The 27,435-nt window shown below is 34.9% G+C and overlaps 1 protein-coding gene across 2 annotated transcripts in view; it reads left to right on the top strand.

Moving 5' to 3' along the window:
• The window catches only part of LOC139979992 (gamma-aminobutyric acid receptor subunit alpha-2-like), a 31,800-nt gene that overhangs the window by 1,191 nt on the left and 3,174 nt on the right, over positions 1–27,435 (top strand). Inside the window, exons 2-8 of one of the 2 annotated variants that reach the window (XM_071991314.1) lie at positions 3,069–3,223; positions 3,939–4,009; positions 20,637–20,869; positions 22,406–22,488; positions 24,681–24,830; positions 25,713–25,865; positions 26,452–26,675. In XM_071991314.1, the coding sequence (XP_071847415.1) occupies positions 3,069–3,223; positions 3,939–4,009; positions 20,637–20,869; positions 22,406–22,488; positions 24,681–24,830; positions 25,713–25,865; positions 26,452–26,675 (1,069 nt within the window). The remainder of the gene's footprint in view (positions 1–3,068; positions 3,224–3,938; positions 4,010–20,636; positions 20,870–22,405; positions 22,489–24,680; positions 24,831–25,712; positions 25,866–26,451; positions 26,676–27,435) is intronic. The other variant, XM_071991315.1, reaches the window with a different exon arrangement.

Raw genomic sequence — 27,435 nt, 5'->3', positions numbered from 1 at the left:
TTCTACTTAACCTCTCATTTATTCATTCATTTATTCATTTATTACCGTTATGTTAATTAAATTTTCTTTGTTACTGTAATGGAATAAAACACATCGTTTATCGGTTGTTTCTATGTGAGAAATATCGTGTCAGATGGCCGCCATTTTGTCAATATGTGACGTCATAGTGCCACTGGGAGATGGAACCTTTTACTTTGTCTTCGTTTGTGGGTTTTTCTTCTTCATATTTTCGAAATGAATACAACCATGGTTAACAGAGAAACCAATTATGGCAGTATTATGCCTTGCAATACTCACTATTTAACAGATAATGTCATATTTAGACTTACTCAAGTCCTCATACTTGTATAGGACATGTTGTAGGATCTCTCTTCATGGTAGGATAAAAGGTCATTGCATGTATGTATAGTCACCTTGTCACATGGGCCTGTACTAATATAAGACGTTCTATGCACTTGTAACGTCCTAATTTGAAGACATTTTGAGCAAACACCGAGTATTTTTCATGAATATGAATGACAATGGTCAAACTCAATTTCTGTCTCTTCAACAAACAAGAATACTAGCCAACACTGGTTAAAGAATATTCAAGAGATATTGAGCCGAATTCGAGTTTGATAATTTTGTCGCCCCCTACACTTTTATTACATAAGTATTGATCACATATATAATAATATGAACTATAAATTCACATATACAGCAAACGTTTTCTGAAATATTCGAAACGAAAATTGATAAGATTTTAGCTAATGATTAAGCGTACTTGTGTTTGGATTACGGCATGTGGAATTTCATTAGGGTCACTTCAACCCTACTGCTCATAAAGTGACAAATTGAGTTCAACTCTCAATGAATAATTAAGTTACTCTAGAATGGCAGAACGCCATAGGATATGTATATGTACATTATCCAAACGGTCATTTACTGAGGTATAGGGGGATGGGAGAGCTAAAAATGATACGTGATTAAGTTCAGCCAATTACAAACATAATCGTGAAATAAAATATGCCAACCCGAATCAATGTTATTCAATCTCTTTTTTTGCTGTCATATTTGCAATATTTATGTTCCCAGTAGAGGTGTATATAGGTACCTTCCCTATACCCCCTTGATTTCATTAGGGCTAACTTCGTTATGCTTTAACATGTGCTGTTCTCTCTACGGGACATGTCAAAAGGAATGACTGTGTGTGTTTAGGACAGACATCTATGTTACTGCCAAGCTTTAGTGGCTGGACGCTTTCTGTGACGTCATTGGTGTACGTGTAACAACAAGACGGAAGTGTCTCCTTGGGACAGGTGTAACAACATATCTGGATGTCACCACGTTGAAAATTCTTAGCGGTTAAAATAACAGAATGAATTGAAGCTGCGAGACTTTTGATCTATGTTAATTTGTTCCTGTGAATTAGTCTAGGCCTCTATATTGCGTATGTAAACTTTTAACTGTATGAGTGATACACGAGAACTCAGTTAACAAGTGTAGGCTATATTACAAACCTATATACATATATCTATAATACGCCATTTTGTTTTTACGAGGGTAGAAAAGACATTATAGGTCTAATTCATCAAGTAACACGGTCACGTGTCCCCGCTTTCTATGGGACATCCTGAAACTTTCAAATGACACTTTCAAATGAAAGTTCTGCACAGCTCAGAATTAAAGCAGTAGTTCGTCATGAAGCTGTCGTATTTGGGGGGGGGGGTGGGGTTGTTCTATGCCGAATTTTCATGCAAATGCAGTTCATTACTAATGTATATCACCCATCCCACCACTATTCTTTCGAAATTGTTGAGAGAAAAGTTTACACATTTGACAACTGTGGTTACATTTTGTGATTCTGAAAAGAGATGAATGCAGTTAATGGTGGTACGTGTGTATATACTAGACGCATTAATGTTCTAGTTAATCTAGAAATCTTATTGGTTCACTGTTTGGCTTTCAAAACTAGTACCACGCTGAGAAAAAATATATCGACGCCGGAAAACATCAAATGTGTCAAATGTGACGTCATCACTGTCGAATTGATCTTATTTTCAGCTTTGTTGCTCCTGTAGGTCAGCGACTGACACAAATGTTATTACAAAAACTGAAATCTTAATTTATTGATAGAACCAACTGATTTATAAAGGTATCAATATATACCACTTTTTCTTCAGTTTTTCCATTCTACAATTTGTTCTTTTCTCTATAAGTCCTGTTGTACGAATAAACTTTTTAATCTTCGCACCGTGCATACCATGGTTTATCCGATTAACTTCATGCCTATTTTATCATGCACTACCATTTACTACCGAATCCTTAAAATATGAAAATTCATAATTTCAGAGAATTTTGTTGCTTGGGGGACCTGGACGGTACTTGACCGTGTAGAATTCCTCAAACAGAAATTCCCTTGAATACACGTCTGATAAGAAATGAATTAACATAACTGAGTTATATCCCATGATGTCGCGTTCCACATTACTTTGTACTCATCTAAAGTGTAGCCAACGGGCATATATGCACTATTAGCATTATGCATATGCATGACATGAAACTTACCGTACAGGTAATATCACTTTGTCTATCAATACGAACACTCTATCTATAGAATTTGTTCATATTTAACTATTTGTGTGTGTGTTTGGTGTTGTAGTGACGGTAAGCATTGATGCTTTTCAAGCAATTCAATTTCTAGCCAACGAATGGCATTTTTTTAATTATACTTTGTTTATTTAGTGTTACATGTAGGCCTATACCCCTTTTAATCCATATCCTAACTTTTCCAAGGCATGCACTATGACGAATAGCTTATATACAGTATATTTTGTAAAATTTGCTTTAATCTTTAACCGCACGTTGGTAGTGTTGTGGTAAGCAGTACGCATTCAATGACTATTTGAACCAGTGGTTCATATATATATATATATATATATATATATATATAGGCCTATATATATAGGCCTATATATATAGGCCTATATATATAGGCCTATATATATATATATATATATATAGGCCTATATATATATATATATAGACATAAATATATATTCTTTTGTACCTTATTGTAACATATACAGGGTTGTCTTTGGGAATTTCACCACTCCTTACAATGAACTGACCACTGTGGGTGATGAAGACTTGGACAGGGAGGAACAGGCCCGTAAGAATGTGACGCAACTGTTGGACAATGTCCTCCACGGATACAATAAGAATGTCAGACCGAATGCAGGAGGTAAGTTATTGAGTTGGATCACCACTGTGATCAGTTCATATTGTGGACGAAACTTGTACATTTAAAAGAAAACAGATAAGAATTTTAAGAATTCCCAATTTGGGGGGGGGGGGAAGTGATGTAAGAGAATATATAATCCAAGTTTCCTACTGAAACTATCATTCAATTTCTATATGACGTCATCGCGAAATTGTAGGTAGAGATGATTTAAATTTTGTACTCAACTTACTTGAGGCAAACAAACGTGACGTCACCGTTCAAAATTGGCAAATAGTCGTTCGTTTCTCTTTAACACAAAGGTATGATTACTGTTATATTGGATTCAATAAATGAAAACTTTACCCCAAATAATTAAACTTGTATAATGTACTCACACTATATACAAAACTATAGGATATACGTAAATAAAATATAGTAGACATTTTCAAGGATTATCGAAAGAGTTAATTAGTAATCAAGTTCCAAATTCTACTTTAAAATTCATAAATTGTTCCTATTTATCGTTTATTTGGTATATTATTATTTCCTATGTATGTATATATATATATATATATATATATATATGTTCAATTATTATATTATTATTATTATCATTATAATTATTATTATTATTATTATTATTATTATTATTATTTTCATTATTATTTTCATTTTCATTATTTTCATTGTCATTATTAATATTATTTGCAAATTGCATGTCCGCCTCTCTTTCAAGCAGTTGAACCAACCACCGTTAAGGTCGATATTTTTATCCTGAGTCTTGGACCGGTTATTGACCTCGATATGGTAAGTTATACTGCAAACCTATAAAAAGTAGTTTAATTTGAAAAACTAATTTTCTAACTTTCTTGTGATTTTAAGTTTAAGCTATCCAGTAGTTCCAAGAAAAAAGCAATTTACGATTATTAATCAAATTTTATCGGAATTTTAATCTAGTGTGAACCAGAATTACAAAACTGGATACTCCTTATACTAAAATAGAATATCATATTATTTGGGTTATAAACGTGGGTGGGCAAAATCTTATAGAATATTGCATAAATCTAAAAAGTTCCATTAGCCATCAACTGAGCAGATTTTGCTTTTGCGTGTCTTCGAATATTTTAAAATGATTCAAATCTGCGTGGGAAACTCGCTAGAATATATGTAACAACAGCTCCTTAAAAATTTGTTAAAACCCCACCTGAACGGCAGCAAAAACGAAAGGTCGATGGCAAGAAGTACTAAAGCACTGATGCACAAAACAGTGAATAAATGGAGTGGTTTTCCAAACACCTTTTCTTTGCTATCTTGAACATAATATATATATATCGCTCTGTCCACCGGACATAGAGCACTCTGCGCCAAGATAAGACTCCAACCAACCAACTTTTTATATACATATTTATATATATATATATATATATATATATATATATATATATATATATATATATATATATATATATATATATATATATATAGATATAGATATATATATATAGATATATATATTATTAGAGAAAACCAGAGAAATAAGATATGACTCATAATTGACAAATAAGGAGTAAGTTTTACAAAATATATTGGAATTTTCGGTCCCCCTGGGACCTTCGTCAGCAATACTTGGCAGTCGAATGAGAAGTACAAAATGTGACACAATGAAAGTATGACGCTAGATAAGAGTAAGTTGCAATGATGGAATTAAAACCAAATAAACCATGACTATACAGGAAGCGGATTAAGGAGCAAAGAACGGATTACATATGCTTGTAGAACTGGTAGTTGTTAAGGGGTCCCAAGTCTTTGTTGAGGCCGGTGATGTGAGACTTAATACGAAAGATCCAATCGATTTCTTTACGTTTACGTTCAGTAGTTGATTTGAAGTTCGAGGCAATTAAAATACATTTTAGGTTTTTTAGAGAATGACCATGAAGATTGAAATGTTCGGACACTGGGAATCCTGCAAAATTATCACGAATAGATTTTTTGTGATTATTAAAACGTAAGCGGAATCGGGAGCCTGTTTCACCTACATAATTGCCCTCTTTGCAAAGTACACAATAGAAAATGTAAATAACATTAATAGAATCACAAGAGAGGGAAGGGGGTCTAAGACTAAAGTCAACATTGGGAATCTTGACCACGGTGCCTGGGGTAATATGGGGGCATATTTGGCATCTAGGTTTACCGCAAGGAAAATTGCCTGCGGAGGTGGAAACTGAGCGGGGGAGTCTGGAGGAAGTGAGAAGAAATTTAAGGTTGGGGGGTTGACGAAATGCTAGCATGGGGGGTACCTTAAACAATTCTCCTACAGACTGATCGTCTTGAAATACAGCAAATTCCTGTTTGATGGAGCGAATGAAATATTTGATGAGGGGGTTGTAACTGGTAACGAACGGAATGCGTGTGTTGGGACTTTTAGACTTGTATTTTAATAAGTCCTCACGGCTCAACTTGTCGGCCCTGGAAATACCCTGTCTAATTAAGTGAAGGGGGTATCCGACGTTCAAGAAATAACCAGTTAATATGGATACCTGGTGTTTAAAATCACATGGGTTGGAGCAAATGCGTTTAAGTCTAAGGCATTGGCTGTAAACAATAGAACTCTTGAGATTATGTGGGTGAAAACTATTAAAGTGTAAATACATATGAATATCAGTGGGCTTATAATAGACCGAAGTGGTTAAGGAATTGCCATCCAACTTGATCAGAACATCTAGGAATGAAATTTGATGTTTGGAAACTTCGACAGAAAATTTAATGCTGTCATGAAAAGAATTAACATGATCAAAGAAAGACTTAAGAGATTCTTCACCATGTGGCCAGACAAAAAATATATCGTCAATATATCTATAATAATGTGATGGCTTAAGAGGAGAAGTGGATAGCATTTCCTGTTCTAATTCGTGCATAAATATCCACTTCTCCTCTTAAGCCATCACATTATTATAGATATATTGACGATATATTTTTTGTCTGGCCACATGGTGAAGAATCTCTTAAGTCTTTCTTTGATCATGTTAATTCTTTTCATGACAGCATTAAATTTTCTGTCGAAGTTTCCAAACATCAAATTTCATTCCTAGATGTTCTGATCAAGTTGGATGGCAATTCCTTAACCACTTCGGTCTATTATAAGCCCACTGATATTCATATGTATTTACACTTTAATAGTTTTCACCCACATAATCTCAAGAGTTCTATTGTTTACAGCCAATGCCTTAGACTTAAACGCATTTGCTCCAACCCATGTGATTTTAAACACCAGGTATCCATATTAACTGGTTATTTCTTGAACGTCGGATACCCCCTTCACTTAATTAGACAGGGTATTTCCAGGGCCGACAAGTTGAGCCGTGAGGACTTATTAAAATACAAGTCTAAAAGTCCCAACACACGCATTCCGTTCGTTACCAGTTACAACCCCCTCATCAAATATTTCATTCGCTCCATCAAACAGGAATTTGCTGTATTTCAAGACGATCAGTCTGTAGGAGAATCGTTTAAGGTACCCCCCATGCTAGCATTTCGTCAACCCCCCAACCTTAAATTTCTTCTCACTTCCTCCAGACTCCCCCGCTCAGTTTCCACCTCCGCAGGCAATTTTCCTTGCGGTAAACCTAGATGCCAAATATGCCCCCATATTACCCCAGGCACCGTGGTCAAGATTCCCAATGTTGACTTTAGTCTTAGACCCCCTTCCCTCTCTTGTGATTCTATTAATGTTATTTACATTTTCTATTGTGTACTTTGCAAAGAGGGCAATTATGTAGGTGAAACAGGCTCCCGATTCCGCTTACGTTTTAATAATCACAAAAAATCTATTCGTGATAATTTTGCAGGATTCCCAGTGTCCGAACATTTCAATCTTCATGGTCATTCTCTAAAAAACCTAAAATGTATTTTAATTGCCTCGAACTTCAAATCAACTACTGAACGTAAACGTAAAGAAATCGATTGGATCTTTCGTATTAAGTCTCACATCACCGGCCTCAACAAAGACTTGGGACCCCTTAACAACTACCAGTTCTACAAGCATATGTAATCCGTTCTTTGCTCCTTAATCCGCTTCCTGTATAGTCATGGTTTATTTGGTTTTAATTCCATCATTGCAACTTACTCTTATCTAGCGTCATACTTTCATTGTGTCACATTTTGTACTTCTCATTCGACTGCCAAGTATTGCTGACGAAGGTCCCAGGGGGACCGAAAATTCCAATATATTTTGTAAAACTTACTCCTTATTTGTCAATTATGAGTCATATCTTATTTCTCTGGTTTTCTCTAATAATATTTTCTTTTGGAGTAAACGTGGATTTTCGTTATATTAGATAGATATATATATATATATATATATATATATATATATATATATATATATATATATATATATATTTATTCTTTTCTTGGTTTGACAAATTACCTTTACGATGGTTCGTTTTTTGTTTACAAATGGTATACGATTTTCATTACTATTCAGTTACATATTTTTTTTTTTTTTTAAAGACAATCATTCCTTGCCTGACTTTTCTATTGGCATCATCTTAGAAATATGTTAGCTTATAAAATACAATTACGAAATCATTACAAAACAAATTTATCTTCTCTTTTTCATGGAAATATTACCCTGTTTTTTTTTTTGTTTTTTTTTGTATTCACTTCGATAATTTTCATCTTAAGTTATCTGACGTCACGCTCAGTAGCCTCTGGTTTCTAAAACTTAGACAAGCTTCTTCTTTTTTCACACGGGCGCGTAGAGCATGACCAATGAGATCTGTTAAATAAGGTTTGAGTATATGCTCCAGAGGAAAAATGAACCGCGCGCGTTTCCTTGACTTTTTATATCTATTCAATGCGGGTTCCGTTCCGCCCGGTGAGTGTCCTTGAGGGTCGTACGTGCGTTGACTTGCTCATTTAAAGTCGAAACATAAGCAGACTCAATACCTCACAACAGATGTCGAAAGGCTAAATGAGTGAGTTACTCGATACGACAAGAGAATTTATCAACAAAAAAAAGTGATGGATGATAAAATAAAAAAATCACTACTTAATAAGATGCCATTATATCTCAAGTATGTATAGACATTCTTGGACCGAATGTGGGCAATATAACAGCTCTAATAGGGTACTCATGGAATACGGTATGTTTCACGCTGGGGTATAAGGTGAAGCGAATGACTCCAAAGTTGTCTTTAGGAAGAATTCAATTTCATTTGTGATCTATAGGTAGCTCTAGAATATTCCAATTACATAAAACCTGAGCCTTCCCGGGGGGGGGGGGGGATAGAGTTCATGAACTATGTCAGGCTTCATTAACTATGATTAATTGGTAGGCTCTCTATTAAACATCTCTTCTTGTTTTAATTATTGTAATTATAAACTGAAGTGTAATCTTTTGTGGACTGATATTTGCGATTGGTCGTTATCAATACACTTACTATGATATTCAAATGGAAGTGCAAGTGAAAAATGCTGTATGAACGAAAAAGAATAATAGCAACGTATGGATACGTGTAGTGTATGCTGTACAGCCGTGGTTTTGGCATGTCTTGTTCTTGATGTAGGTCTTGCTATCTTGCTTATTTTATTGGTCTTGTTCTAGGTATATAGGTCTTCGTCTAGGTGTGTATGTCTTCGTCTAGTTGTATAGGTCTTTGTCCAGGTGTATATGTTTTTGTCTAGATGTATATGTCTTGTTCTAGGTGTGTAGGTCTTTGTATAGGTGTATAGGTCTTTGTCTAGATGTATAGGTCTTGTTCTAGATATATAGGTCTTGTTCTAGGTATATAGGTTTTTGTCTAGGTGTGTATGTCATCGTCTAGTTGTATAGGTCTTTGTCCAGGTGTATATGTTTTTGTCTAGATGTATAGATCTTGTTCTAGTTATATATATTTATTTGTCTAGGTGTGTATGTCTTCGTCTAGTTGTATAGGTCTTTGTCCAAGTGTATATGTTTTTGTCTAGATGTATAGGTCTTGTTCTAGGTATATAGGTTTTTTGTCTAGGTGTATAGGTCTTCGTCTCGATGTTTAGGTCTTTGTTCTAGGTATATAGGTCTTGTCTAGGTATATATGTCTTCGTCTAGATGTATAGGTCTTTGTCCAGGTGTATATGTTTTTGTCTAGATGTATAGGTCTTGTATAGGTATATAAGTATTGTTGTAGGTATATAGGTATTTGTCTAGGTGTGCATGTCTTCGTCTAGATGTATAGGTCTTTGTCCAGGTGTATATATTTTTGTCTCGATGTATAGGTCTTGTTCTTGATATATAAGTATTGTTCTAGGTATATAGGGTTTTTGTCTAGGTGTATAGGTCTTCGTCTCGATGTATAGGTCTTCGTCTCGATGTATAGGTATTTGTCTAGGTGTATAGGTCTTCGTCTTCGTGTGTTTACGGCGTTGGTCTTAGTGTTCGTCATTGTCTTGGGGTTTGTGAATGGACTTCGACTTCGGCTTCGGCTTAGTGACACTACTATAAGAACAATAATGCAAAATTAGGAACAGAAAAGTTCAAAGATTCAGTATGAAAGAACCTCCAGATGCCTTTGTTTTAGCTGATCGTTACTGATGAATCGTGCAAGGTGAACTTATGATCTTCCAACAGAAACCACCCACCCACTTCAGAGGAAAATGATCATGGTTTTTTATATACTGTACGACCAAAGACAAGTTTTCGACACACTTTTACAATAGATATCAATTTCATCTCATCAGTAACATTTCACAGTCATAGATATTGAATTTAGGAATAAAAGATTTTTCAATACAAATCATTTTTAATGCCACCCTTGAAAATATGGGTACATCCCTGTAAGTCTCTGAACTTAAACAACTTAGAAAGACGGCTTGACGTAAGCCGGAGTTTTCATCCACGATTGTAGAGGGATATGGTTTCAAATGAACTAAAGTATCAGCTTCCACGAGCTTCAGGACTTTTAATTATTTAATTTGTTTAAAGACACATATATTAAACATTATTTTCTATGTGGTAGAACAAAGGAAGTCAAATGCGGTCAAGTTTGAACATTCTTTTCCACTGAAGAAATTTTCAAGTGTAGTTGGTTGGGGGGGGGGGGGTGGTGGGAATGAAGTAAAATGATACTAACTTTTTCTCTCTTCTTTTTAAGGGGGGGGGGTCTCCCCGGGAGGTTTTGAAAATGGTTCATTTACCCGAAGGCGAGCAGTGTACTCCCGGCCTTTTATCCGTTGATTGATAAGCTCATTCAGGGACATGAATGATTAAACTGGAAAGGAACTAATTAAGTTTTAGACTACGATTTTTTAATTTAATTAAGTGACAATGTGGGGGTGCATGGTTACACAAACGTGATAGCGCGTGGTGTTTTTATTTCTCTATCTCGCAAACTGTGCGATGGTGACATCAAATCCTCCGAAAAGGAACACATGTGGACAACTCGATTTCACTGGCGACACAGAATTGGAAAAAATGCGAATATTCCTCGATAGAATATTAGTATATATTTATAGATAATAATTCTATGTAGTAGGAAAACTATACTTGAGACGTTAAATACATGTGTTATTTATACTAATTTTTATTGCTACCACATAACTGAGTAAGTCGGATATATATATATATATGGGTGACCAACGTGAGAGAGTAAATAGGTGATATCATATTTGGGACAGTAAACTCTACTTTTAGTTAATAACCATGAAAAAAAAATTGTCATATTTTACTGTTTTATGCAATCTTATACTAATAACATATCAATATAAATATTACGGTATTTTATGTTGTATAACTACATATAACATTATTATATCACGAATGCAACATCGACAGCATACCACACCGGAGATAGCCATAGGCTTATATCAATAAATATATTACATGCTAGAGATATTAATATTGAGACAACATGATGCCTGAAAGGTAATAAAATATAAAATAAAAAATGCTTCAAACTTTAGTAAGTAATATAAAGATTGTATGCTGAGTAAACTAATCAAAGGAATTGTATTTAATAAGCGAGATAATCTTGTGACAAATGTGTGTTTACGTAATCATGCAATTACTTTTTTTCACTTGCGAAATTAACAATTGAAATGTTATACACCTTATGTCAAATAGTATGATGCTATTCAAGTGTGTTATTTTGTATCGAATTCGATAAGCCAATTAACGACAAAGACATCTGATGAAAAAAATTATCAAACATAAAGCCCCTTTTTTTAAGGGGGGAGGAGGGGCTCTTTTCCAGTTTGGTTATAACATCACCGTCAGTTTTCGTTCTTAATTTACTTATTCTGATCAATTCTAATAATGAAAGAAACGTTTCAACGGATCAGTTCAATATTAAAGTTAATGAAGTGTTGGCTACTAAAACATCGTTTATCTTCTAACATGGTTAATCATCGTCAAGCTTACACATTCGTTTATATATATATATATATATATATATATATATATATATATATATATATATATATATATATATATGTATATGTATATATATATATATATATATATATATATATATATATATATACATACATATATATATATACATACATACATTCATACATACATTCATACATACGTATGTCTACTAACCATTGGTCACACTAACCACAGTATGATGCATCAAAGCTGACATAGTTTGTCACGTACAGTTGGATTGTGTGTCAGTACACGCGCTCGTCACCAAACGACGTTAAAATATGCAAAGTCGCGATGTTGGCGAACGAAACGTCTTGTTCGTGTCAAGAATTTTAAGACATTCTTGTTTTGTCTTCAGGCTATCTAGCTTGTTGCTTTTTTTCGTGAGATAAATAAGAATTTGAATGTAAATCAGAGTTAAAAGTGATAGCTGCAATGACTGCTAATGCGATTGCAAACGTCCGAAGACAAGAGAGAAGAGAGGCTTCGCTTAGGGCCTCTAAATTAGGGACTTAGCGTCTGAAATGAAATCTGAGCTTAGTCGATGAATAAACGTTTCAATATGCGCTAAAGAGAGACTAGAGAGAGAGACAGACATTGATGCATCCAGGTTTATATAGAGTCTGAAAACACCTGTGTTATTCTTTTTAATACTCATTTAAATTCAAACTAAGGTTAAAGAAACATTTTGCGTATATTATACCCTGGTGATACTTTGAGAGAAATCTTTTCATTTATAATTCTGAGACAAGAATTAACAACAACATCAATTCTTGTTATGATATGATAATATCATTACTAGTCAGGAATAAACGGTTTATAGATATGTAAATAATGAACGAATCATTTATATTTAGTCTTAAAGATATCAGTGGCTATTTTTTTATACTTTTTTGGAGTCACTATTTTTTTTTATAATATTACCATTTACACTGTGGCTTCCTCTTCTCAAGAGAAGATATGTTTGTTTTTGTTCGTTTGTATTTCATCTTGTTTCCTTTTGTGTGTGTTTATGTGTATTCTTCATTGAAATTAGTATCATTCCTGAGTGCTGTTTTCATGTTGTAAATCGACAAATGTTTGCCATGAACACGTAAACTCAACATAAAACACAAAACCACATGCCTGCCACAATTGAGTTTGGAATCCGACGACGTCACGTGATGATAATATAGCCCCTTTGCCTCCGGGAAATTTTCATGAATGATTTAATTAACAACGTGTGAGCCTACACCTATATGCAATAGCAACATATTGTGAGACAAAAAGACATACACTTAATGAAAGCAATGGACGCGTCTGGACTCGTTTTGTTTTTCAATATAAAATAAATATCAAACGAAACTAAATAACTTTACAATGTAAGGGATATACTTATTTATATATATGCCTTCACAGAATGTGATCAACACTTGAACTGCGACATACATTTTGTATGTGTGTGTCATCAATGCACAATGAAATTATATAGCAGCTAGTGATAGCTGACATTATAGTTAGTGATAGTTGCGCGAAATTTGAGGTAGCACCGTTTTGTTAATATTATTACATAGTCTTTGATAACCAGTACTCCATCAATCACTTCGGAGTTTTTCTTGCATGATATACACCCAATGTGATCAACACTTGAACTGCGACATACATTTTGTATGTGTTTGTCTTCAATGCACAGTGAAATAATATAGCAGCTATAGTGATAGCTGACATTATAGTTAGTGATAGTTGCGCGAAATTTGAGGTAGCACCGTTTTGTTAATATTATTACATAGTCTTTGATATCTAGTACTCCATCAATCACTTCGGAGTTTTTTTCTTGCTTCATATCTATAGATATGACTCTCTGTGGACTTTAATGTAAGATGAAACTTGTCATAATTTTTTCCGATCGATAAGCGAAATTATGGAAATATGAAACGAGAGAATTGTTTGCATATGAAACATAACCAGTGCGGTAAATAATGAAATGTGACAAACGTATTTTTTAGAGGTTGGAATTTTATTACTTTATGAATTAAATGTAATTTAGTGAAACGTGTGCGAAAGTTGAAGGAGAAAAAATAAAAAAACATCAAACTTTACGGCTCACAAATATAGCCATTGCATTATCCTCTTTTATTTGCCTATAATGAATATAAACAAAAAAACCTAGCAGGGGCCTCTCTTTCTCTCCAAATTTTGCCTTGAAATTTGTTACCCTCAAGCATAATTCTTTCTTTCAGATCGCAAACTGTTGCCATGTTATCTGTTTATACAACATCTCTGTAATGGTATGGATATTAGTTCATAAAATGTCATCTACTACATAAAACGATCATTATATATATAGGCTTCCACTTGTGTATACTGTTGTAATGATTGTGTCTATATGTGCAGTGACTATATGCAACAAAATAATGTAACAGGAGAGGCGTTAACAGATTTGTAGTCAGTAGAGAACTATAAGGAGAATAGAATAAGCAAATTAAATGATTTGAACACAAGCTTAGCAACAAGTATATCTTTCTACCCTTTTTGTTACTGGGCAAATATTACGCATAGCCTAAGAGCTTGGATACAGCTTAATGTATTATGGCCTGTTGTGCGAGGTATGCTCAGAGGAATTGGTGTAACACGTGACATCATGCATGGCAACAGAAAAACGATTTACATGTTTATTTTTTATCTCTCTTTTTTTCCCGCCTTCTGGTTCGTCAAACAGATTGCACTGTTCGAGCAGGATGTCTTAAAAAAAGACACAAACCAATGATCGTTCTTTGGTCTATGTGATAGAGATATGTGTTGTAGAGACTGGAGACTTGATCAAGTCTAAATATGATATCATATGCTACATTTTGTTGTCTTTTTTCTTCTTTATTTCTGTATTTATTATTTTTTTTATTTACGACAGTTTTTTTTTTCTGTAACGGAGATTGGCTTTGCAAATGCTGATTCTACAATTTTTAAGTGAAGCTCTTTGCATGGCCTAAATGATGACCAGTGTCAATACTTTTAGTATTTGACCTTGAAAATATGAAAATATGAAAACAGAGAGAAAGTAAAAGGTTCCCAGATTGTAGTGGCAGTATTATGACGTCACAGATTTACAACAACAAAAAATGACAATCCCAGACACGACTAATATTCTAAGATATCTCCCAATACGAGCAAGATTTTACTTAGCTTTTTGGGTGAGTTGCTCATCAGAGATAAGTATATTCGGTTTACAAAAGCTAGGTATTTTATCTGCGTTCATGCGCCCTTTAAGACTTCTCGTCTACAACATGGCCTGTGATTGCTATATTTACTTGATTACACTCAGGTGTTCATATTTTGGTTCAAGTTTCTGTTGATTTTTGCTTCTTTTTGCTTCATTTTCTTAGTCCATTACGTCTGATCGCTCTGTGTCTATACAGGTGAACATTCGACCGTGTTCAGGATTTCTATAGTCTATGTATTTCTATAGCATCGCCACAAGTGTTGCCTTTCGCGTGTATATGACACCATTACGCCACGGTTACCTTGGCGACGCTGATTGGCGGGAATAAAGCTTTAGATAAGAAAAACGTTACAAATCCCAGGCAATCGAGGCTATGTTGAAAAATGTATAGGATGGAACGTGAATTGCGTAACCATCCGATCTGTCTGCTAATGTCTCTAATAGAACTGCCCATGTAACTCGTAAGCCGAAGACGTGCCATTAAGCACACGTTAGCACTAAACATATTTCATAGTGTACTTGGGCACTAATTGGTATAAACCCAAGCAGTAGGCTATTTAGTAGAAACAAAGTTTTAGGGACAGACTTACTAACATTATACCCAAATTTGTGTGCAAAGTAGGTCGAGCTACCGGCAACAATCCTTCCCCGCCCCGGACTCTCCCCCCCCCCCCCCCTTGAACTGATTATTTTTGATGGACTCCTTATTTTTTCCCTGTTTTACGACGTGTGAAGTGTAAACTAATCTAACACAGCGGAGAGTTTAATAATGGAATGCGCAAATAACACTGTCAAAAATTGTCTTTGTAATTTTAAAGGCAATTTTGACAGAGCACGCGGAGAGTTTAAAATGACAATAGTTTCATAAATATATTGCTTTCTTTATTTGTCAACATTAAATCTTTTCATGTTTTCAAGGGCGCTATTAACGAACTGAAACTTGACACACAGTAACGTCAGTTTCAAGCCTACACTTCACGATAGGCTATATCTTTGGCCCGTAGCCAGGAATTCTAAGTTTGAGGGTACCAAAAATATCAGGAGGGGAGCACCAACAATTTAAAGAGGTGCATCAACAACTTAAGGAGGGGCCCAAACAATTTAAGAAGGGGCACCAACATGAAGAAAGGGCATCAACAAGTTCTGAAAGGGCACAATACTCGTGCCCTGTAACTTGTGAAGTATTTGTTCACGTGATGGAGGCTAAGATGGACGGCACAGAGGGGATATCCCCATCCCATGTGCATCGGCATGGACGCGTGCCTTTATATTCTAGATAAATTCATTGAGAAGATTAACAATAAGAGGAGGGTTTTTTCCTCATCATATATATATATATGTATATATATATATATATATATATATATATATATATATATATATATATATACATATACATATATATATATATATATATATATATATATATAGCAAATCATATATAGCAAATATATAAAGCAAATCAAATATATATATATATATATATATATATATATATATATATATATATATATATATGTATATGTATATATTTGATTTGCTTTCAACTTCACGTTAGTACGTATTGTATTCAAAAAATTAAAATATTTTACATCTTTAGCCAAAGCGTACGATAAGTTGTTAGTTTAACCTTACTATATTCACGCGCTTAGTTATTCTACTGTCTTACCTTTTCGTTGTGTGAGCGTGTGTGGGTATGTATGTTTGTTTGTTTTTGTTTTGTTTTGTTTTGTTTATCTTTTCTTTTCTTTGGGGAGGGAGTTTGTATGTGTATATATTTAGATAATTTACCTGATAACTCCCAAGCTCGTGGGTGCCTATAGATGCAATGATAGATGCAAGTCACGTGACTTCCTTTCTTATCATATTGGTTGATTTAGGCGTTTCTGGCACAGAATTTATTTCGACACTTAAAAGAGTTATATACGCATGATTTATGCCTTTCGTCCTATAAATGCTAATTTGGAAAGTGGCGTGCGACTTTATTTTAAGTACACTCATTTCGTTAATAAAAAAAGATGGCATGAATTGAATGCTTGAAGAACATATTTTGTTCTGACCTTTTTCCCGTTTTCTTATATTTTGCTACCTTTTTTTCTTTTCCTTTTATTTACTTTTCTTGGTTTGGTATTGATAACTTTTTTGAGCAGAACGTTATAAGGAAAGGGCGGTGATTGTCTCATAGTTTCTTCAAATGACATTTGACATTTGATTCCTACAAGGTCGCAAAGATTTCAAATAACATAGAGAGAAACAAAATTGAAACAAAGTCAAAGATGTGTTGGCGTATTAAGAGACTGGTTAACAATACGCTGTGGGTCATATTTCCGATTGGTTTCCTATTTTAGTAACCTCCCTTTGGAAATTTGTGATGCATCTGGGGGAAGAAAAACAAAATAGTTACGCTTAGGGCTAAATATTGACGTACGTTTGGCGTGAAACATGAATTTATTAGTCTGTTAGCTCCAAAACATGATATTAAGGCTTGAGGGAGGGGGGGATAAAGGTTTTACTGTCCACAGGCAGATGGGTATAGGTTCGATGACACCGGTATAGTTGGTGTCATTTTCAAGGTCCACTCGTAATAGGTAAATTATTCTTATCACTCCTCCAAGAGCAGCTGTGTTTACCCCCCTCCCCCCCCACTCCCCCGCCAACAAATTGGAAGCCAAAATAATCTTACCCGGCCTTAAAGCTGTAATGTTGCCTTACAATACTTGGTTTCGTCTTGGGAAAAAAAGATTTACCTACCCGGAAATTTCCAAGCTGTTGCTGTAAGTTTATAGTCTTCCAAAAATCACGCTACAGGCACGATGAAATTTGACCATATAGCCTTCGACGGCATACTATCATATTTAGCACTAATCTTCCCGTGACACTAATATTTTAAACCTCCCCCCCCCCCTCCAAAGAAACAAGAGGACGAATATCCACCATTTTCATCTGTTTATGTTACAATGGTAAAACTTACGGTCTGATGAAGAAGTTGCCAAAACAGCTAAAACAAATCTAAATCCGTGTGGATGTTCCTTCACACAGAATGGTGCACACTTGAACAATATAATATTTTTAATATAATGTAATATTTATATGAATATAAAACATTACTCGAGCCACATGGGACCACTTTTACCCAATGTTTGTTGTGTTCCTAAGCCTAAAACTTAACTTAAGTCTATGTAAGGAACGGCTTCACCAAACGAGTAACGAAAATCGTATTACATTTTAGCAGATATGACAGAACTACTGCTCATTTACATATACAAAGACGAGGACTTGATCAAGTCTAAATAATGATACTATAAAGCCGTGTATATATGCTATATATGTTGGTGATGTTTTACTTATCTTTATGGCAATATTTATTTTCTGTTATGGAGTTGGGAATTTCAAATGCTGAAAATATTGAAGCTCTTAATATTGACATTATGATGACATTGGTTTCGATGTCAACACTGTTAGTATTTTACCCTTGAAAATATGAAAACAGAGAGAAAATTAAAAGGTTCCCAGATTGTATAGTGTGGCCTATAATTATGTTATTGTTTGTTTTGACTACAAACCTTGTTTAACAGTCTACCTTGGAGCGATATCACATATTTACTACAGTACAATAGGATACCTATGAGCAACATTTTTCTTAGTAGATGGGAGGGGAGCGTGAGGGAGGGAAGAGGGGAGGGAGGTAGGGGAGTTATTCACCACGAAGAGCTTTATCGACAAAGCTAAAATCATTCACGAAATATATTTGAATATTTCCTGGCTTGGTGAAAGTAACAACACAAGAAACCATGTCATGTAAAAGGGTAAATATATTTACTTAATCTAATGCAAGTACACCCCCAACACACACCGCCACCCCCCCCCCCCCCCCTCATTCACAAAACAAATGAAATCCCTATGTTGACTCATAATTTCTCTAAATAAAAAGGAATTGCATCAATCATCGATTTTTATTTTCCTCTTTCTTAAACAAATTGACCTTCCCCTTTGATTAAAACCAGTACATAGATAATTCATTTTGTCTACATTTTTTTTTTTTTTGGCATTGCGGAAGAGGCGACGTACTGGAAGGCGCCTTCGTCCATCTGCAATTTATTTGTGCCAAAATAATTGTCTGAATTAACCACTTGGATTTGTCCTTTTTCACTCGAAGTTTTAAACAGTTGAAAGTTCATTGCAGTTATTTATAGTTATTTTATTACGCATCCCTTATAACAGATTAAATATGTGTAATATAATATTACCCTTATTATTTCAGTTTGTTAATTTTATTGTTTATTTATTTATTCGTGTGTACTTTTGTACTTATAAGATATATAAGTGTTGGCTTATTCCTTCGGCCCGGATAATATACAAGCAATTGGTTGAAAGGCCTATTTATTTCATAAATTAATTTACGTTTTTAAATAGTTCGTTCTAACCTTTCGCCTCATATATATATATATATATATATATATATATATATATATATATATATATATATATATATATATATATATATATATATATATATATATATATATATATATATATATACTATATAGTTTACAAAATTTAATTAAAAATGAACAAAAGCGTTGAGTTCGAATTCATTCCACAATACGTACCATGGTTTATAGTTTCCCGCTATTTCGAGCTCTGAGGCACTATGACAATACTTTCACTTCATTCAACTTATTCAGCGAGTAAATACTAGTCTTTTATTCCGTATAGATATAGCCTCAATTGGTGCTCCAAAATGTACGCTCTACTTAGCATATCTAACATGATTGCCGTTACACGCCTGTTAAAGTCAATTTCATTCAACTTTAAATCTGCAAATTATTTCAGGTGAAAAACTGAAGAGGATTTTTTTTTCTTCAGGTTTTCATTTCCTCTGGTACAGTTCGCATGGTATACTTTCAGAAGACGTTCTGTTGGTTTTGTGTGGAAACGAGTTAGATCCTGTACATATTGTTAAAGGAAATGGTATAAAAATATGACTGTTATGACGTCATACTCTGGGGGGGAAAAACGAGCGTAATTTTTTTCTTATGAAGGTTCTTGATCAGTGGTAACAAGATTTCCTTAATATTATTTTTTAAGGTGGGGGGTGTGAAACGAAAAAGACCCGGTAAATATTTATAGAGGAAATGGTACGATAAAAAATTATGAATTGTGTGGCGTTCTATATCGAAAAAAAATGCCGTAAAAAAATAGGAAGGTTCTCAGATACAACGGTTTTGATTCCTATTGGGGTGCGGGTGGAGGGTGGGGGGCTCTAACATATGGGAAAGAGGGGAAGAGAAACAAATGCTCTTTTACGGGGAAGAGAAGAGTGGTGTATGATACAAATGTAAAGAGTACGAAATGTCAAACTGGACAGTTGACCCCTCTCCCAACCTCCCCTCATCTCGCCTCATCCCCACCCCCACCACACACACACACAACACACACCGTCTCACCACCGTCGCTGTTCTTTCTCGATAATCTTCTCGATAATATTGAGGTGTGGGGGCGGGTTATGCAGTTACAAAACAAAAGGTAAGTACAGTACATCAAAATAGTAGAAAATAACAGAGATTGTAAATTAGCAAGAAATAGAAATTGGAGAAAAGTATTTGGAAAGATTATTTGATAACTTTCGATCATCTAGTTGTTAACTTTAAATCTTCCCCTATTTTTTAATATTTTCTTTCCCACCCCCTTACCGTCCCCTCCTCTCCCCCCCCTTCCCCCTGTACCTGATACCTTTCCCTTCCTACCATTTAATCAGTTTAACTAATTGTTTTAGGATTGCACAAAACACTAACCATATTCTTTTCTCTCTCTCTTTCTATTGTCTTCAGGAATTTTATGTCGAAGTATTCTTTCGGCAGCGCTGGTCCGACCCTCGCTTGAATTATAATAATTCGAACCAAATGAATTTTAAGGTCCTGTCGTTGAATACCATTATGTTAGAGAGCATTTGGTACCCGGATACATATATATACAACGGTAAAAAATCCAAATCCCATTCTATTACTACGCCGAATCGTTTATTTCGAATTTTTCCGAATGGAGACATTTTATACACCCAACGGTAAGTCCTAAATTTCTTTCTGGTATAAACGAAAATTAATCAATAAACTTAGCAATTAGTTAATGTATGCGATTATACAGTAGAGTGCACATTATATTTTACGGTAAACAATCAAACGCCGCTGTGTATAGCACTGTATTGTTTACATGTGTGTATACTTGTGCGCATGCACGGTCTGTGAGCCTATTGTTGTTGACGTTGTTGGTATGGTCACTAACCTTGTTAACAATATTTCTATTTTGTATAGTGGCCTACATATTATGTTACTTTTTTATACTGCACTTTGCTGTGTGTTGTGTGTTTTTTATTCTGTACGATAATTTGAGAACTTAAGTATGGAATGAAATTGAATTTTGTTGTTGTTTTGTTGCTGTTGTTCTTCCTGTTTCTCAAATACGTCTGCGTAAAAAGACAATTTGAAGGCTGAATTGAGGGCTAAACTTAAATCCTCTTAGATTTTACTGTTGAATTATACTGTCATTGAGACACAGAAAGTGTCACTGTGATGATAAAAGTCTATCCAATATGGAGACTTTCTAGGGAGAGTTACTGGAGCGAGATACAGTAGCAGGTTACCGCATTACTATGGAATTATTATATCATATTTCTGTAGTATTATTGTAGCATGTTATTGTAGTATTATTGCAGCATTTTACTGTTGTACTAGTATAGCACGTTACAATATTATTGTAACATGTTACTGTAGTATCACAGTATATTATAATACTGTAGTATTATTGTAAGATGCTAGTATATCATATTACTGTAGTAATATTGTAGCATGTTATTGTAGTATTATTGCAACATGTTTCTGAAGTATAGCGCGTTACAATATTATTGTAACATGTTACTGTAGTATTATTGTAACATATTACCGTAATCGTATACTGTGCAATAAAACAACAGATAATGTAGTATTTTTGTAGTACGCTCTTGTTTTACAACGAATTCAATGTAATAAACATTTTGCAGTGTATATGGTATCTTAACCGTAGACATCTTAACATGGTAATTTGATATTATTGACATTACATCGTGTTAGCAACTCGTGGTGTATATCTCATTCTAACGGATCCAGCTAAAATCAATGTTTTCAAATTGACTGTATGTTTGTGAAATTTTGTTTATTTTTTTATCATTATGTTATGTAACAAATCAATCATAAACAGTTTCAACATTTAGGTTTTTCTTTATTTTATTTTTTTAACTCAAAATATTTTATTAACAAATGTTTAATGATTACATTAAGGTCCGACAAATTTATCGGTATGTATACATATATTTCGATCAGCGCGGCCATTTTGGGTGTCCGCTCATAATAAAACATCAACAAAAATCCACAATGGAAGGCCTCGACTCCACGCACCCCCACCCCACCCCTCCTCCCCCCCCCCCCACCGCACCACCACCACCACCACACAACCCGTCTCAACCACATCTATATACTTCCACACTAGTCTTCCACACGACTTAGTTTAAATTTATACATTCACACCATTTTTATTTATTATATTTTTTATCTTTATTTTTTGTTAGGTTGACAATTGTGGCCGCCTGTCCTATGCAATTTCAGAAATACCCAATGGATTCTCAAAACTGCTCGGTGATCGTTGGAAGCAGTAAGTTTGAACTCTTGGTATTTGGAACATCTGGGTGTTAGAGGTCGCCAGATAAGAAATGCTATCGGCGAACAAATGGTATTCTCTAAAAAAAAAACCTTAAATAACAAAACAAAAAGAGTCCGAAATTAATCATCGGCTGTGATTTCGCATATCTTTATAACCTGTAGCTAAAAGTGATTTTCTGGCCTTGAAAGTCGAAAAAGCAAATAGAAGAAAGGAATAGAAATACAATTGTCAACGGCGGAGCGATCTAGCGCCAAAGATTAATTTCTATCTTTTACAGAGTGTCCCCTCATATAGATTATTACATGGTCTTCTCTCTCTTTTTTTTTCTCGATAAAAAGCTAGAGGCGTTTGATTCAGTTCAGGTCAACATTTCGATGAAATTGCGTTTCAAATTATTCCTTGTTTGTTTTATAGTATAAAGAGCAGAGTATATGAAGCACAATATTGAAGGTGGGGGGGGGGGGGGACGAAATTCGTTAACCTGCATCTAGAAACTTGTAGAGAACAATGTAAGGCAATATATAACACGTAATCTATAATCTGAATTTTAATATTAAATAACTTCCAGCGGGGTCAGGTATAGTTACAGTATTAACTAATCGTATAGCCACGTGGGTGGACTAAGTAGGATGGTGAAGAGGGGAGGTGAGGAGGGGGGGGGGTGAGGCTACTGATTGTTACTTACGTAAATGCCGTAAAAGCCAAGATTTAAAGACATGTATGAAAAGCAGTTTCCACGAACGACATGAAAATGACAAAAAAAAGATGCGTTTCACATAACCGAAGTAGTGTAACACCGCGATATACGTTATCTAACCGTTTATGAGTTACGATAACATTATGTGTGTTATAATTTCCTAAACACGTGTTACGCGTGCGATCAATTGCTACTGATGCCCACGTGATGACTTGTAACAACAGTCTTAGGTCCATTACTGGCGTGAGAGGTGCCCGGGGTGGGGGGGGGGGCTACTGTAGCTGTGTTTAAAAAAAAATGATTAATGAAGGTCTTTATTTCATTAAAAAAAAAATTATTATTATTATTATTTAACCATCTTTTTCGAGTTCAATGACTCACTTCTCGTCGTAGTGATAAAGAGTGAATTATTCCACCATGTGCATTCATTGCTGCAAGGACATGATAGGATACCTGGAGGTTTCAACAGTAAATGATTAGCCTATACACAATATGTCAAATTAGCGTCTTCGCAAAGTAACCGTGTAAACGACAGGCACAAATGAGAGAATATATATAAATGAAACCACATAGTTTATGCAGATTGCGCACTTGTGTCTTATATAAATGCTAATAACATTCGCTGTAGGGGCTTATATAGCCACAGACGAATGATAAAAGTTTGAAATTCAAGATTATACCCGGGGTACTATAGTATTCGAAAAGAGGCAATGTTTAAACTTTTAAATTATATCAAGCTGAATTCTTAAATACTGGAAACCTGAATAAATTTGCCCGTTTCAACGTATAGAAGTTTAGTAATAACCGCGAGAGTAATGGAATATTTCTGAAACTAATCAAGACCAATAATATATGTATATATATTCTTTTATAGGTTTGTTATTGAAAATGTTATACCAAACATGTTTAAAACAAATCAATTCTTTTCATCGTTAAGAAGAAGACGGTGATTTCGTCTCTCGTCATGCTGACTTGACAATTTGATTCGGTCTGTGTGTAACGAGGATGTATAATACATTATATATATATATATGACTTTCAAACAACGGTGTCTCGAAATTGCTAGAACTTTGCGACAAGAGAAAACAGTTATCATTCTACTGTAGTTTAGTTAGTCCTTGAATACGTACTAATAAATATATGTAAATTCAAGGAACATATTTATGAAAATTACAACCTTTTCTTAAACCCGCACCATCCTGATTCGGATGGGAAGAAAACGGTGTTTGTTTGTCTGTTTGTGTGTTTCGTTAGTTGTTTTTGTGTTTGTTTGTCAGTTCATCTCCGGAAATAATGTCATTCACATCGATTTTGAAGAATTTATCTTAATATCACAAATTCTCTATCAGAAAATTAAAAACGTGAATGATTGAAACCCCTTTTGTTGGTTATTTCGTTAAATGGTTCTCTATATCTATTCTTGAAAGATACTACTATTTAAATGTGTTTATTATATGTCATCTTCTGTCGTCACACCCATCGATAGATACCTACTCCGTTGAAGATGTTGTTTACAAATGGAAACATTCTGATAATCTGAAAGATTCTGTGGCTATATCGGACGATATTCGCCTCTCTCAGTATGCATTAATAACATGGGATGCCTTCGAAAACATTAAGGTATCGGACAGAATCGGTAAGAACATAAACAATATTTATGTGGTTTGCGAACATGATTTTTATCCCATGCATATCAACTGCTCTACTCCCTATATATATATATATATATATATATATATATATATATATATATATATATATATATATATATATAATATATATATATATAAAATATATATATATATATATAAATATACATATATATATATATATATACATATATATAAAATACCGACTGAACCATTTTCCCTCGTCTGACGTTGTGATGGGTGCCAACCCCCTATAGACCGCCTCCTACCCCTCCCCTCACGCCCCCCCCCCCCCTGCTGGGTTTAAAGCTTTTCTACTTTATGAGATACAGGAGACAAAGTTTATTCCAGACGATATGAAGTAGAGTATGAAATTAAGAACAAAAATTGTCAAATCATTCTAATTTCATAGTGCAATACGGTACGTAAAGTTAACAGTGTAAACATATGTGAAGATGCTTGGGCAAGTATCGACTGAAACCAGACAACACTATAGACCCCTGAATCCACATACCTGCAATTATCGCGTTTTCCAAACATTTGCAAACCACCCACCCCTGCCTCCCCACCCACCCCCGGCCCACCCCTTCTCCCCACATATACCAGTCTCATTTCAGAACTTTTTGTATCATTCCCTCTATATATAGTTCATGTATATACCGTACCGTATACAGAGAACTAAACTCCTTGTTATTTTTAACACGGATATAAGGCACCTTCTCCAGAAAAAATACCCCGAAATGACTCGGAATTATTCGTTTTCGACAAAACAGAGAGCTCATATCACAACAAAAACAGATGAGTTAAATAATCCAGTCTTGACGAGAGCCCATTTAAATATTATATGTTCTTTCCCCTTTTCCAAACAGGCAATCGTACATTGCTGAAAGTTACGTTTGTTTTGAAGAGGAATTTAGGTAACTTTCTGATTCAAACTTACCTTCCTTGCTCCATGGTGGTCATCCTATCCTGGATATCCTTCTTTCTGAATCGAGAAGCCACACCGGCGAGGGTTTCGTTAGGTATGTATATGTCACTCACTCAGGCGCTTAGCCAAGGAGGGGGGCGAAGGGGGCAGCCACCCCCCCCCCATGAGCATATATAAAAAAAAAAGTTTTAATGTTTTGATGATATCGCAAGTAAATTCAAAAGAGAAAATGCTAAGATGCAACTTACAAGGAATGGCAAGTGCCATTTCCAGCGATCTGGGAGGCATTTTACGCCAAAATTTTCTTGTACGCTTCGCGCCTACGCTTAGATAGTTTGCAATGCCGTATCTCCGGCTCTGATAGTTTGCCTACATTTTCGCCCCTCCCTTGGCAAATTCCTGGCTACGCTCCTGCACTCACTCCACTGAAGGAAGAATACTTTTACTGTCTGCTTCTTGTATCGATTGAAAATGTTAATCTAAATTGCGATCATTGTTTCGTATTCTTTTGGAGTTTTGATATATAAAAACAAAAGAAGTATAAATGGCAATTGTTGTTAATCACGTGCACTGGAATGGCATGTTTTACGGTCTGTTTTTGAATCGATTGTGAACAAGGGTAAATCTAAAATCTGATCATTTGTTCGTTTCTCTTTTGATTTTTTTGGCTACAACTTTAGGTATAATGACAATATTGTCCATCACAACACTGGGATGGAATTCACGGACACAGCTGCCCAAAGTACATTACGCCAATGCGATCGACTACTACGTCTTGCTCTGCTTCGGGTTCACCTTCGCGGCTGTCTGTGAATTTGCCTCTGTTAACTACTTCACCAAACGAAGAGCTGGTATGATGCCAGGTATGCAGGACGACGAGGAAGATGACATGTTGCAGGCTCAGGTAAACATGCACGGCTATGTCATAGGTCAAAGGTCACGGCCAGAGTAATTGAATTATCCAAAGCAGATTTAGTAGCTTACAACGGAGCGGTCTGACCTAACGTGAGGCGTGTGTCAAGGTGGTGGTGCGGAAGGGGGGGGGTACAGCCTTGGTCATTGAGTAAAAAGGTACCCGATAAAAAAGGAAGGTTCCCGGCAAAATATGGGGCAGAGCATATTTTCATAAAAAAAGTATCATAAAATATTTGAAAAAAAATAATGCAAACAGTGGTTTTAAGGTGAATTAGTTCTCCCAGTGACCCCTTTTCTGGCTCTCAAATCTTCTGTGAACGCCTTCTAATACTTTAACATATCGAATGTGTGACATATAAATATACATATTTACAACAATATTACGTTTCAATACGGCTGTTGAATATTTATGTGTATCGTTATTTCTAAAACGATGACGTCATTAGTTCAATCGTCCGTACATCAATCAATTTAATGCGGTTAAAACTGCCCGTCAATGCAACGATATTCTGCTGCAGGATTGGTATTTACTTGAAATGACGTCATCACGGCAATTGGGATCCATTTATGAAGAGATATATACACTGTAATATTCTCAGCCTTTCCGTGCAAAACGAAAATGCTATTGTGGAACATCTGCTTATTGTAGCTGACTCGATATCCATTGAAGGGAATTAATTGTCTGAAAAATTTAATTACAGCTAACTTTTGCATACAATTACTATTTTTTTTAAAATTTATTTAAGCTT

Source organism: Apostichopus japonicus, chromosome 14 (genome assembly GCF_037975245.1).
Source record: "Apostichopus japonicus isolate 1M-3 chromosome 14, ASM3797524v1, whole genome shotgun sequence".
Taxonomy (NCBI): Eukaryota; Metazoa; Echinodermata; class Holothuroidea; order Aspidochirotida; family Stichopodidae; genus Apostichopus; species Apostichopus japonicus.
This window is presented reverse-complemented; position numbering and strand designations above follow the sequence as displayed.